This window comes from Thermobia domestica, chromosome 5 (genome assembly GCF_964235325.1).
Source record: "Thermobia domestica chromosome 5, izTheDome1.hap1.1, whole genome shotgun sequence".
Lineage (NCBI taxonomy): Eukaryota > Metazoa > Arthropoda > Insecta > Zygentoma > Lepismatidae > Thermobia > Thermobia domestica.
Genome location: NC_137458.1, coordinates 175,832,300 through 175,846,765, shown reverse-complemented (window position 1 = coordinate 175,846,765; position 14,466 = coordinate 175,832,300). Strand labels below are relative to the sequence as shown.

Here is a 14,466-nt window from a genome sequence, read left to right as displayed (position 1 = left end):
AAATGTTTGCTTTTTTATAAATTTGTGTATTTTTTTATAAAAAAGATCCTTTGAATTTCTTCACGTGGATCATCTTGTTTCTGTGGACTATACTAGAAGTGTTTGTTTTCAATAGTAATATAGTATTATAAAATAGGCAGAAGTTTTCGTCAATGTATTTTGTATGTGTAATAGTTATCATGTAACGAATTTTGTAACGGCTATTTACATTTATTTTAAGTAAACATTGATAGAGAATAAAAATGCGCAATTTTTATTATTCAGTACAAACGTCGGTTAATAACGACTGTAAATTCAAGAGGGAGTCTCACGGACGGGCCTGTGTTGTTATGTCAAAAATTCTGGCGTGTTAAACTGACGACATTACGGGTTAAACTGACGACATTAGACCAGCTAACGTGTTGGTAGAACTCTAACGTCTACTGAACGTCTCTCGCGGTGTGATATCATGTTGGGACCTTCTAAATACAACCGAGGAGATTAAATCGGAACTGCCTGACCAACATGTTGTAGACGTACCTCGCATAGAACGTAAGAAGGTCAGGTGAACTCACTGCTACTCAGTCACTGTCTCGTACTTTCAGTTTGCCTACACAGCTCAAGACTCATCCCTATATTCCCAGTTCCCTGTCCTGTTTCAAATGTCAACACTTCGGGCACACCAGCACTTCGCGTAATGCGAGTGCTGCTCTTTGTGCGAATTGTGGCTAGGGTAGTCATGATGTGGAACCTTGTACAACGACCAAGGACTTGCTGGTCGTTGTACAGCTGCAAGGGCAAGCATTCTGCTTAGTCTCGGAACTATCTAGCCATTCAATGTGAGAAACGTATCTGAGAGCTAATGGATGTTGAGAAGATCTCTGCTTCCGATGTTAAGCATCGTTTAAAAGAAAGCATCCCTTCTTCGCTTTCTGTGACATTTGCTACTGTTGCAGCTACTTGTAAATCTGTGGCAACCCAGACGTCCGATATTTCCATCCACGCTGATCTTGTTCCCGTTCTGACCCAGTTGCATCGACTAGCGGACCCATAAGACCCTGCGTGTTTCTATTAGTGGTAGTCTTCTGCCAACACCAACTCATGGTCTGCCTAAAGATTAGCCAGTATATACATCCACTCAATGATACAGTTCTTTCCCCGAAAAGACTTAAATCTACACGTTTTTTAAGTCACATAAATTTCTTTGAAATTTGATATAGTGAAAGATGAACTAATGGACACTAAGTGGACAGTACTTGGCCCATTCGAAAACGTTAGCCTCAAGTGTTAATCTCTCCAGCTATGGCACTTCTTCAGTGGAATTTCAATGGCTTCGGTAGTCCTTTGAGGAGTTGACACAGCCTTTTACAGATCACTCACTAGTCCTTGTCTTTTGAGGAAACTCATTTCAGGCATGCCCAGTCTTCTCTTATTTCTGACTATATTGTGTGTAGATGTGATAAGTCCGGTGCTGGTCTCGCTACTGGAAGCTTAGTCACATGTGTTTCCGATTCTCTTCATTTTCTATTCTCTTCACATAGTTTACCAACTGTAAGCTGTTGAGTAGTGAGTTTTCTTACCTAACCCACTTACGATTTATTCTTTACACATTCCTCAATCTGAAGCCTTTACGAATACCGATCTGCTTCAGCTCTATCATCAGCTTCAACCGCCATCCTTGCTTGTTAGAGATCTTAATGCCTATCACCGTCGCTGGTGCTCTGTTCGCACTAACGATCGTGGACATCATGACACAGGCGTTTTTTTTTTAAGAGAGCTGGTTGCTCATCCTGAATACTGGCAATCTGACTCATTTCTCCACTGCCCATTGTAAGTATTCCTGTATAGATCTCTTCATGTGCAATGCTAGTTTGTCGACTTCATTGACATGGAGAGTGCATCCTGATTTTTTTCGCAGTGAACACTTTTCGTTATTCGTCGATCTCCCTGTTTTTCTTCAGTTTCCTCCCCGACATTTCAATCTGAAACGTGCTGACTGGGCTAACTTTCGTTCGCACATTGGGCTCCATTGTCATCATGATCTCTCTGTAGCTGCTGTAGCGGAGACTTTCGACCAGACTCTTGTCAATAATGCTCAGGGCCGATTCTAGAATGCAGTGGCAACGGTCCCGCCGGACAGTTCCTTGGTATTTTGCGGAAAGGTTTAAAGCTATCCTGGCTCGTCGGTGGGCTCTTGATAAATTTAATAGTAATCCAACTGACCTAAATCTTCAGCAATTTCGTATTCTGCGTGCTCGGGCTCAACGCCTTTTAAAACTCTCGAAGCGCAAACGCTCAAAAAGTTATGTTTCGTGCCTCAGTTGTCAAACGATCGTGTCTAGAGTGAGGCATCACGTTCGCTCTCTTACTGGTAACAATCTTCTGTTGCTGTACCTGCTTCATCTGTAAATGAGTGTTAGAGACTAACCCTTCAGAGATACCAGCACTTTAGGCCACCAATTTGCGTCTATTTCTAAGTGTGCACAATACCGTAAAGCGTTCGCTCGTTTTAGGGCAAGGTTAGAGCGGAACCCGTTAGAGTTCTGTACCACCAACAGCGTGTACTCTAATGCCCCTTTTGCGTTTGTTGAATTTGATTCTGCTCTTCGCGAATCTTCCAATTCTGCCCTAGGTCCTGACCACATCTCATATGAAGTGTTGCACAACCTCTCCCGCGATACACAGCTTGCATTATTACACTTTCATAATCACATCTGTTGACGTGAGGCTCTGGTTTTTCCCATCTTGAAACCAGGAAAGTCGAAACCAGCCCCATGAACTACAGACCTACTGCTCTTACAAGCTGCGTCTGTAACTGTTTGAACACATAGTAAATACATTCCTGGTATAGTTCTCACTCTCTAATATAGTGGTGCACTCTTTTGAAACCTAATTCGCTCTTAAACAACTAACAGAGTGGGTTTCGCACTTTCCGAAACACCACTGACCATCTGGTTCACCTCGAGGGGCAGATTCATGATGCCTTACTTAGATCATCTAATTGCTATTTTATGTTTTCGACTTGGAGAAGGCGTATGATACCACTTGGCTTTACGGTATGTTGAAACAATTGTATCCCTGGGGTCTTCCTGGAAAGCTGTCTTACTTGATTGTGAATTTTCTTCATGAGCAACATTTTTGAGTACGTGTGGATTCTAGACTTTCAGATCGTTTTTCAAAAATGATGTTCCTCAAGGCAGTGTACTTAGTGTCACGTTGTTTGCTATCGTCGTCAACAGTGTTCTTATACAGCTCAAGTCTTCCTTTCGTGGTCCCCTTTATGTTGACAATTTTGTAATTTATGTCGCTCCCGCACTCGACAACTTTAACTGGCTCTACTTCGTCTTGTTCTTTGATCAAACGAGACAGGATTTCTTTTCCTAACTGAGAAATTTCAATGTATCCACTTCTGCCGCAAGCGCACTTGCTTTATTGACCCGCACTTGTCTAGGATCTCACTCGTTTGTAATTCGTTGATAAGGTATATTTTCCGGGTCTGATATTTGATTATTGGTTGACATGGGACCGCAAATTTGTTCTCTTAAATACTCTTTTCCCGGCACTTTGAATCTCCTTCGTGTCCTGTCCCACCGCACATAAGGTGCTGATCGTACTACTTTGCTTCGCTTATACTGCAGTCTAATCCGGTCCAAGTTAGACTATAGTTGTGTTGCTTATGCGTCTGCTTGTTTCTCTCTGCTCAGACAACTTGACACAGTCCATCACTTGGGTATTCGGCAGCTACTGCCGCCTTCCCTGTTACGTTTGTTGCCAGTCTTTATGTAAATGTCAATGAACTATCGTTAATGTTGTGTCGTGAGAAACTTCTCCTCAGTTATTCTGCGCATGTGCGTTGTATTTCTAACCACCCCTGTAGACCTTGCCTCCTTAGTGGACAGAGTTTTGAGTGCTATGCTGAACGTCCTCGTGCTACGTGCCTATCCAACATTCGTGCGTGTAAGGGTTTTATCTCTGGCGAATTTGTATTGCCCTCCTTTTCCTTCATTCGGTTTTGTGCTGTGTACCCACGGCTACTTTGTACACCAAGACTTGAATTAGCTTGACTTTGCATTCGAAACAGCACACCACATTCCAGGCGTACCAGCAGTTGTTCGCTGCGTTATTAAAGCAGTACCTCGATTTTAATGTGTTTTATACGGACGATTTTAAGGATGAAAATTCTGTTGGCTGTGCCTTTGCCACCGACGAAGGCAGTTCAGAATTCAGTTTGCATTGCCTATGTTCAGTGCATACTCCCGAATTAACTGCAATTAAGATTGCCCTTAACCATGCGCTTAAGTTTTCGTTTCGTTGTGTGCGGGTTTGCTCTGACACTCAGAATACAGAATGTCATCAGTAAGCACGCACTATGAGATGCCATCAACCACAGCTAGAAGATTGTGTCGTCGTTGTTTGCTCTGTGCTGGTTCATGTCGGCATTCGGGGAAACAAACGTACTAACACAGTTCCCAAGCATTGACCTTTGATGTGGCTGCATTGGAGAATAGTCTTCCTCTCTCCGATCTCTATAGCTATTTCCGTACCTTGTGTTTCCATTGACAAATAAAAATAAACTTCAGGCAGTCATGCCTTGGAGAATGGCACACATCAGCTCTCTCTCGTCGTGGAGATGAAGTGTTCCTGATGCATTTGCGTATCGGAGACCCTCATCTGACGCATAGTAATTAGTTGCATGGTTGGAATCATCCGCATTATGAGGGATGTGTTTTCCCAGTAAGTATTCGGCACATTCTTGTTGAATGTCTTGAATACTCAGATCTCAGAGAGTATCAAGCGCCTGAGAAGTGAGGTCAGGGATTGCTGCTTACTCTTTACCGTAATATTGATATTCTTGATCATCTACTTGCTTTTGTGCGCGCTTGTAACATTGCTCACATTCTCTGAGTTTTGTTTTAGTCGTTTTTTTATTACTTGCTGCATTTTTATCTTTCGACTTTTTATTGTTTTTATTATTTATTATTGTTGTTATATTTTCTCTAATCCTAGTATTGTTACTATTTCTTGTTATTGTTATATTATTTTTTCTCTTGTCACTATTATTACTACTTATTGTTAATTCTATATATTTGTTATTATCATATATTTTCTCTTTTTTAGGATTTTATATTTATTTGCAGTAGATTTTTCTTATATTTTAATACAGAGCATTCAAAAGGTCTCTACACACCTGAATCGTGGCAAGTCAAAGTCGCATTCAAAGTCACATGAAATAAAATTTTATGCGAAGGTTTGCAACACTGCTATATTATCGCCTTGCGTGAAGTTCCATTCTTAGATTCCAGTCGGCAAAGTGACGTTGAAGTGATTGCTGCATGTAGTTACCGGTCTCTGAAACAATGGTGTTAACTTTGGAACAACGAATATTCCTGGTTGAACATGTGTTCCGTGAACAAGGTGAGTACAAACAGACAGTCAAAGATAGGTTTCCGGATACACCTGTTCCGAATCGTCACACTGTAAGGGCACTGATCGATAAATTTAGAGACATTGGAACGGTAATGGACTATGATCGAAGTGGTAGACCGTCAGTGCTCGATGAAGAAAAATGCTACACATATCGGATGCAATGCAACGTAGCCCCCATAAACCACTTCGAAAACTTGCCCAGGAAGAAGCAATAAGTGTTGGTGCGGCACAAAAGGTGATTCGTAAGAAACTGCGTCTTATCCCGTATGAGGTGAGAGGGTGCAGCAGTTACTTCCTCCCGACAGTGTAAAACGAGTGCAGTATTGTGAATGGTTCACACAGTTTGTTATGGACAAGTCTGACGATGTTTTGGATAATGTTTCTTTTACTGATGAGGCCAGGTTTTACGTCAATGCCCAGAACTCACGTTTGTGGTGTGCAGAAAACCCACATGTCATACATGAAGTTCCTCTGCATGACCAGAAGGTAGGGGTGTGGGTTGCAATATCCAGAAGAAGAATAGTCGGCCTCATATTTTTTCAGACAAACAATAGATTCAACTCGTTATTCTGAAATTATTCAAGAGAGTGCAATTGGAAGGGGAGTTCGACAAGGATGCTGCCTCTCGCCAACACTATTTAATCTCTATCTAGAAGAGATAGTGAAAAAGAGCCTACATGATGATGATGGCATTTCGGTAGGAGGTAGAATGATTAGATGCATAAGATTTGCAGACGATATGGCCCTTGTTGCAGAATCTGAAAAGAAAATCAATAAAATGTTAGAAAAAATGAGAAGGGGCTTTGAAGAATATGGGATGAAAATAAATGTTAGAAAGACAAAAGCCATGGTGATTGGAACGAAGGGGTCTGTGTCAAATATAAAAGTAGGAGGGGAGAAAATAGAACAAGTGAATAGTTTTCGATACCTGGGTAGTGTTCTTAGTAATGACATGAAATGCGAACGTGAAATAAAAGCAAGAATAGGAATGGCGAAAGAAGCCTTTAAAAGAAAGAAAAGTCCTTGTGGGACTTTTGTGGGACCTTGAACAAAGAGTTGAGAAAAAGATTCATAAAATGCTTCGTGTGGAGTGTTGTGCTGTATGGGGCGGAAACGTGGACATTGCGTAAGGGTGACGAAAATCGACTGGAAGCCTTCGAAATGTGGGTGTGGAGAAGAATGAAAAGAGTTAGTTGGGTCGAGCGGAAAACGAATGAGAGAGTGTTAGAAATGCTGGGTGAGAAAAGAACACTTTTAGATATTATTAGGTAGAGGAAGAGAAACTGGTTGGGACATTGCCTAAGAAGAGATTGTATCATGAGGGACGTCCAAGAGAGTATGGTGGCGGGAAAGAGAGGGAGGGGGCGAAGGAGACTACAATTAATGGATGATATTAAAACAGAAAGATCATACGCGAAGACGAAAAGGTTAGCGAAGGACCGTGGAGCATTGAAGCTTCTCAGCTGCGGCAAGTGACCTGCCAATAAAGGCAGAATACCTATGATGATGATGCCATGGGAGAACTAACAGAAGGCGAAATTCGAAATGCTTGGATACAACAAGATGGCGCTACAGCACATACAGCTCGCCAATCCATGAGATTACTGCAAGAGGTTTTTGGAGATCGAATAATTTCAAAGGTATTGTGGCCACCTCGGTCTCCTGACTTGTCTTCTCCGGATTTTTACTTCTAGAGTTATGCAAAGAATTCTGTTTATAAAGGGAACCCCCACACGCTACAAGAACTCGAAACAGCTTTTCGAGATTTTGCTCATAGCATTCCACATGAACAACTTGTGAGAGTATTTGAGAACAAGAAGAAACGTGTGGAAGCATGTTTGGAGGCTCATGGGGGACATTTCCAACATTTGCTGTGAAAATCTGTGTTAAAATGTGTGTGTATATGCTACGCCCTGTACATAGTGGTTTTATGCTATAAAATATAATACATTTTGAGTAAAATAATTTTCTCGTTGCTTTGAATATGTGACAATTCAGGTATATAGAGACTGTTTGAACGCTCTGTATATTCGTTTTTAAATTTTATTTACGATAGTCCGTATTTTTGAGCAGTCATGTTGATCGCAACGGGGATAACTAGCCTCGTTGCTGACATCCCCAATAAAATTCAATCAATCAATTTTAGTTTGAAGAATGTATAGTTTCGCTGTTATTTCTTTTTGTAGATAACTAGCTGCAATACCCATTCTTCGCATCGGTCAGATAAAATATCTATGTAAACAAACTGAACAACAAAAGAAAAAATATTGATCATTTTCTACTACTTTTACGTATCCCGGTAAAAGCCTTTGAGACCCTCTGGTTCGAATTTTTTTAAATGGACTTTGCCCCCAGCCGATGGGAGCTGTATTTGGAAGTCAACGCCTATGGGAGTATTACCATTCATCTCAGCAATCGCGAAAACTATGGGTTTGACACTAATATCGGTCATTTTGAAGTATTTTTGCATGTATTCCCTCCAGTGACAGCCGAGGGGTGAATTTGGAAGTTAATGCGATCGGAGTTTCACCATTGATCTCAGCGGCCGCGAAAACTATGAATTCCACATTAATATCGGTCATTTTCTACTACTTTTACATGTCCTGGTAAACTCCGCCCCCCCCCCCCCCGTGAGACCCACTGGTTCGAATCTTTAAAAAAAAAAGGCTTCGTCTGATCTGGGGCCTGGACCAAGGTACCCATGAGCAAAATTTGGTAAGTCTCTGTCCACTCGTCTAGTCCCCAGGCCGCACACAGACACACAAACAGACTATTTATTTTATTTATATTAGATAATATCAACATTACCATAAGTTTATCAACAACACAAACAATTAGTTTCATTGATTAATGTAATTCTATTGTTTCAGAGGAAAACTTGGACGGACTAAGATTTCTAGAAGGACAACAGCATGAAACATATGATAATTATGATGGTTATTATTATTAAGTTGAAAGCAAGCCATTTAGGAAGAGGACATATGCTAATCTACTTTCATTTGTAAATCCTTGCTTGTATTTTTAAAAAAAAATAGTTGAGAATTACATCTCGATTACCAGTGGGTAACATTAAATGTGCAATTTTGTGTCATTATTAAGATTTGATTATTTTCCATTTGGACATTCTTAATTTCTTCGATATTATGCATTTGTAGAAAAGACAATCTGTAGATTTAAAGAATAAAAAATATAAGAATTATAGCATTTTTGTAAATGAAGTACCTGATAAGATCCTCTGAGTTACTTGTTTCTTTTAAAAAGAGCATTATATGAATTAACTTTGAGGTCATATCGAATATTTGACAATAAGCGTTATCATTACAACTATTAGCAAAGGCAGAAATTATCATATCTCTTCAAATACTAGTAAGCATATTTCTTAATTTAATAAATTTGTATTCCGTTAATATATCAATACTTTCATTTAAAATAATACAACTCTATCCATCACGACTCTGGAACTCACTAAAGGAATAATAAACACTTCTGAACAGATTATATACACTTATTTATTAAAAACTAAAATACAATGTGTAACGGTTTCGACAATTTAACGTTATCTTCATCAGACACTAACTGAAGTTAGTCATATCTCTTTCAGTTAGTGTCTGATGAAGATAACGTTAAGTTGTCGAAACCATTACACATTATATTTTAGTGTTTAAAAAATAAGTGTATATACTCTGGTCAGAAGTGTTTACTATTCCTTTAAAATAATACAATTTATTTAAAAGAAAGTAATTTATATGAATGCTAAAGCTAAGATATTGAGAAGATTGAAGAAAAATATTGCTTTGAGTTTTAGAAACCAACTAGCGTCAATCTCCCACTTCGCTTGGTTAAATAAGAAAAATTAGCAATATATTATGTTAGTCAATCACTTTTTACTATTACTGAAGAGCTATCTGATATCGGTCATTTTCGATCATTCTCTCTCTCTCTCTCTCTCTCTCTCAATATATATATATATATATATATATATATATATATATATATATATATATATATATATATATATATATATATATATACTGTATATATCGCCCTCCCCCAAGTTGCGGGGTAGAATTTGGATTTAAACAGCATCGAAAGTGTCACTGTTCATCTCAGCGGCCCGGAAAACTACGAATTCGACACTATATCGGTCATTTTCGATCAGTTTCTCCCCTCCTTCCTCATCAAAGTTTCACCGTCAAAGTGAAATGACGAAAACCATCTCAGGCTCGAACCTTATCTATGTTGAAAACTTAATAGATTGGCCGGGTGGTTTAAGAGCTATTAAGTCATCCATAGTCACTTTCCTTCTTATTCATGTAGATAGGTAGCTAGAGTATTAGAATAACTGGCATACTTAATTATTTTGAAGATTACTGGATACTAGAATATTAACTGAGAAACGAAACCCAAATCATCGGTTCTCAGTGTACGTAAATAGTAGACTAGTTCCTCACAGAATATTGCGAGATACAGAGACAAAATAAATTGAATAGAATATAAAACTAAGAGTTAAATGATAAAGAAGTTTTAATTCCATTAGCTGTTCTTATATCGTATAGGAAGACTGCTTCAGATACGACGCAAGAAATGTCAGACTGACTGTTAGAAATGATTAATATGAAAAAGCACTCACACTGTATTTCCTTGGAAGCTTGAAACTATGTCGAAGGCTAACCCTCTTCCTTCTCCTCGACTTGAGTGGGTATACACGAATGGCAAATTTAGATATGGAGTGCAGACTTTAAGTGTGGTTGACTGAATTTGGAGGATTGTTTTATATGAAACGATGGAATTCAATCCGCGAGCCTTTCATATTTTCTTCTTTGAAAGCATCAGTATACGTTTGATAAATTTATGAGCTTGTCACAATAATCCGGATTAGATTTCGAAACAATTCTGACCGAATTCATTCAGTTTAGACAGTTGAAATTTTGTACTTAAACCAGCCTTATAAATTAAATTTGGATCCACCTTTTGTATATATTGTTCCAATATACTACACAAATGTTTCAATTATCTAGATATTCCAGTTTTTCAATTGGGTTCATTTATCAATGATTTCTGTGGTCCTTAAACGAAGTGAATGTCCTCTCTTGATGAAAACCTTCACTGAATATAGTGTCTACTTTTGCTTTTCCTAGGCAGTAAATGTTATAAAGGATTTAATATAGAAAGTATTTCTTACATTCTCAAGGCAGAAGTTTGTTCAACAACATCATTCTGGTAATCAGAAACAATTTTGGTTTCTTGAAAGTTTCATAGTATAAATAATTAATTGTTAAAAATTTGTAACCAAGAAGGGTAACATTTTAATTTGAAAATGCATCAGAAAAACTCCATTGACTTGGAAACAAATCTTGCAATATGAGGAGTGAGAGCTAACATAACAAGTTTTAGAAAAAGATATGATAGATTCTGGTGCGTTTGCATGACATACCTTAGAATAAACCTTGTACTGACTTTTCAGAAAACTAATAATGATGACGACAATACAAAGAAATAAAATAATACAAAGAGTTGGTAAGAAAGTAATCAGAACTAAATATTTCTCCATTCCTTCTTGTTCTCTGAAATGACAAGAACAAAGACAGTTTCAGCTTCACAATCTCTAGAACAGTGATTCTCAAACTAATTCCTATCACGATCCCCATTTTATCACATCCTCTTGCCAGCGACCCTCTTATAATTTCTGGTTTACAATAAGCTTTGGGATTTTTAATATTCTGGTGCCTATTGCGGAGATCTCACGATATCCATCTATTTCTATAATTGTAGAATCCATTTCCTATAGGCCTATATTATAGATACAATAATTTGCTTAAAAGCGAATGGGTTAAAACCAAATTTGACCATTTCACTCATATTACGAATATCGATTCCGATCCGTTATACTGTTTCAAAATGGAGGACTTTTGAAATTTTTATAACTTCAGAACTCCCTTAATTTTGGGTCATATGATAAAAAATAAAGTGATTTCTAATTTTGGTTATTTAAAAAAACTTGTTCAGTTGTTAGAAAAGTTATTGAGTTTTTAATTTTCGAGAGGCCGCCACTTTTGAGTTGCCTCATATTGGGAATTTGGTACATTACTGTGTATGTGCTGAGTATCACCAAAAACTGTTAAAGGCAACTTGTTTATATTTAAATTTAGAAAACTAAATACCACACCAAAAATCTACTTTCATTGTGCCCAGCTTGCTGGAAAAAAGACTATTCGTTCACACACTTACACAGTGTACATATACAATTATGCAAAGAACAACAAAGGATCCTAAACAAAAGCAATCCCTTGTATTGTTGACAGTCTAATTTGTCCATTGTTGATTTATCAACGGTCGCAACACAACTATTGCGGATTAACGTTTTCAATTGGCTGGTGGGTGTATAAAGTGCGTTAAGTCAAAAATTAGAATTGTTCAGAAATCGCAATTGAAAGTTCAAACACAAACCCAAAATTCAGTTTTCGGAAAATGATTAGCGTGTGTGAAGTTGGCAGGACCACTATCAGCTCAAATTCTGAAACTCGGTGCAGAATTTGAGTAGAATTTGAGCTCTTAGAAAAACCAACTCCCAGAATTTGAGCTTTCAATTTAAAGGCTCTAAGTCCATGTGAAAGGTGGTCCTCCCAACTTCACGCTGCAGGACCACCGAAAACTCTAATTCTCAAACTCCGTCCAGATATTCAGTAGAAATTGAGCTTTCAAAAAAACCAACTCTAGGAATATGAGCTTTCAATTTAAAGGGTCTAAGTCCACTTAAAAGCTGCAATTTTGAACACATCGTACCAGGACACCAACAGCTCAAATTTTGAAACTAAGTGCAGATATTGAATAGAATTTGAGCTCTCAGAAAAACCAACTCCCAGAATTTGAGCTTTCAATTTAAAAGCTCTAAGTCCATGTGAATGTCCATGTGAATGTCCATGTGAATATACTGAAATCCAGATATTCAGTGGAATTTGAGCTTTCAAAAAAAACCAACTCCCAAATTTTTCACGCTGCAGGACCACCGAAAGCTCAACTTCTCAAACTCCTTCCAGATATTCAGTAGAATCTGAGTTTTCACAAAAAAACAACTCCCGGAATTTGAGCTTTCAATTTAGAGGATCTAAGTCCACTTCAAAACTGTGCCACTAACAGCTTAAATTCTGAAAATCGGTGCAGAATTTTAGCAGAGTTTTAGCTCTCAGAAAAACCAACTCCCAGAATCTGATCTTTCAATTTAAAGGCTCTAAGTTCAGTTGAAAGATGGTCTTGTCAACTTCACGCTGCAGGACCACCGAAAGCTCAAACTCGCTCCAGATATTCACCAGAATTTGAGTTTTCAAAAAAACCAACTCCCGGAGTTTGAGCTTTCAATTTAAAACGTCTAAGTGCAATTAAAAGCTGTAATTTCGAACACATCGTACCAGGACACCAACAGCTCAAATTCTTTAACTCCGTGCAGATATTCAGTAGAATTTGAGCTCTCAGAAAAACCAACTCCTAGAATTTGAGCTTTCAATTTAAAGGCTCTAAGTTCATTTGAAAGGTGGTGAGAATTTGAGCTTTCGGTGGTCCTCCAGCATGGACCACCTTTCACATGGACTTAGAGCCTTTAAATTGAAAGCTCAAATTCTGGGAGTTGGTTTTTGTGAGAGCTCAAACTCTACTCAATATCTGCACCAAGTTTCAGAATTTGAGCTGTTGGTGTCCTGGTACGATGTGTTCAAAATTGCAGGTTTTAAGTGGACTTAGACCCTTTAAATTGAAAGTTCAAATTCCGGAAGTTGGTTTTTGTGAAAACTCAGATTCTACTGAATATCTGGAAGGAGTTTGAGAAGTTGAGCTTTCGGTGGTCCTGCTGCGTGAAAAATTTGGGAGTTGGTTTTTTTTGAAAGCTCAAATTCCACTGAATATCTGGATTTCAGTATATTCACATGGACATTCACATGGACTTAGAGCTTTTAAATTGAAAGCTCAAATTCTGGGAGTTGGTTTTTCTGAGAGCTCAAATTCTACTCAATATCTGCACGGAGTTTCAGAATTTGAGCTGTTGGTGCCCTGGTATGATGTGTTCAAAATTGCAGCTTTTAAGTGGACTTAGACCCTTTAAATTGAAAGCTCAAATTCCGGAGTTGGTTTTTTTGAAAGCTCAAATACTACTGAATATCTGGACGGAGTTTGAGAATTTGAGCTTTCGGTGGTCCTGCAGCGTGAAGTTGGGAGGACCACCTTCCAAATGGACTTAGAGCCTTTAAATTGAAAGCTCAAATTCTGGGAGTTGGTTTTTCTTAGAGCTCAAATTCTGCACCGAGTTTCAGAATTTGAGTTGTTAGTGGTCCTCCCAACTTCACGCACCTTAGCTGTTGCAGCTCTTCATGTTAATAAGGCTTATTTTGGATTTATGTCTGAAACCCAAAACCGGATTTGTCAATTTATGTCACTTTCAAATGCGATTTCTCTACAAGCCTAAATTTTGACTTATGTACTTTACACACCAACCCGCCAATTTTAATTGTATTTCAATATGCAGGTTTTGTTGCATTTGTATTTTTCTGGTATTTCAACACGCAGTTCTCATTAGTTTCGTATAGTACCTCTTTAACCCGGGAACGGTCGAGTGTTGATTTGTGACACGAGCGGTCGACAAGTGAGCGCGGCGCTCACTTAAAATATAATCGTTTCTATAGCTGTTTATGACTTTAATTGGATTTAATTTGAACACATTTCTATATGTTGACATTTTGTAATTTATTATTAATGTTATTATTATTATAAAATAAAATTATAATGCGTGTATATATTTTTTGTTACAAATTATATCTATTTTTATTATCAAAGTTTTTCATGAAATCAATTTCTGTTATCGCATAAACAATACAATTAGTTGATTACACTAGTTAACAAAGGTTTTGTTACATAAAAGGAAATACCTGTTCTTAAAGGAACTTTTTGCGCTGAATTCGAATATGCACTCGGTTTTTCTCCATCACGTACGATTTTCCCGTAACAGAGGGATTTTCGGGAAAATCCCTCAAAAATTCCCCTTTTCGTTTATTTTACACCGCAAGATCTTGTCCC

At 38.1% G+C, this 14,466-nt stretch overlaps 1 protein-coding gene across 1 annotated transcript in view; it reads left to right on the top strand.

Moving 5' to 3' along the window:
- The window catches only part of LOC145684736 (venom allergen 3-like), a 354,554-nt gene extending 346,064 nt beyond the window's left edge, over positions 1-8,490 (top strand). The window contains exon 7 of the mRNA XM_081757113.1: positions 8,277-8,490. Within this exon, the coding sequence (XP_081613239.1) occupies positions 8,277-8,356 (80 nt within the window). The 3' untranslated portion in view covers positions 8,357-8,490. The remainder of the gene's footprint in view (positions 1-8,276) is intronic.
- The last annotated feature ends 5,976 nt before the right edge of the window (positions 8,491-14,466 follow it).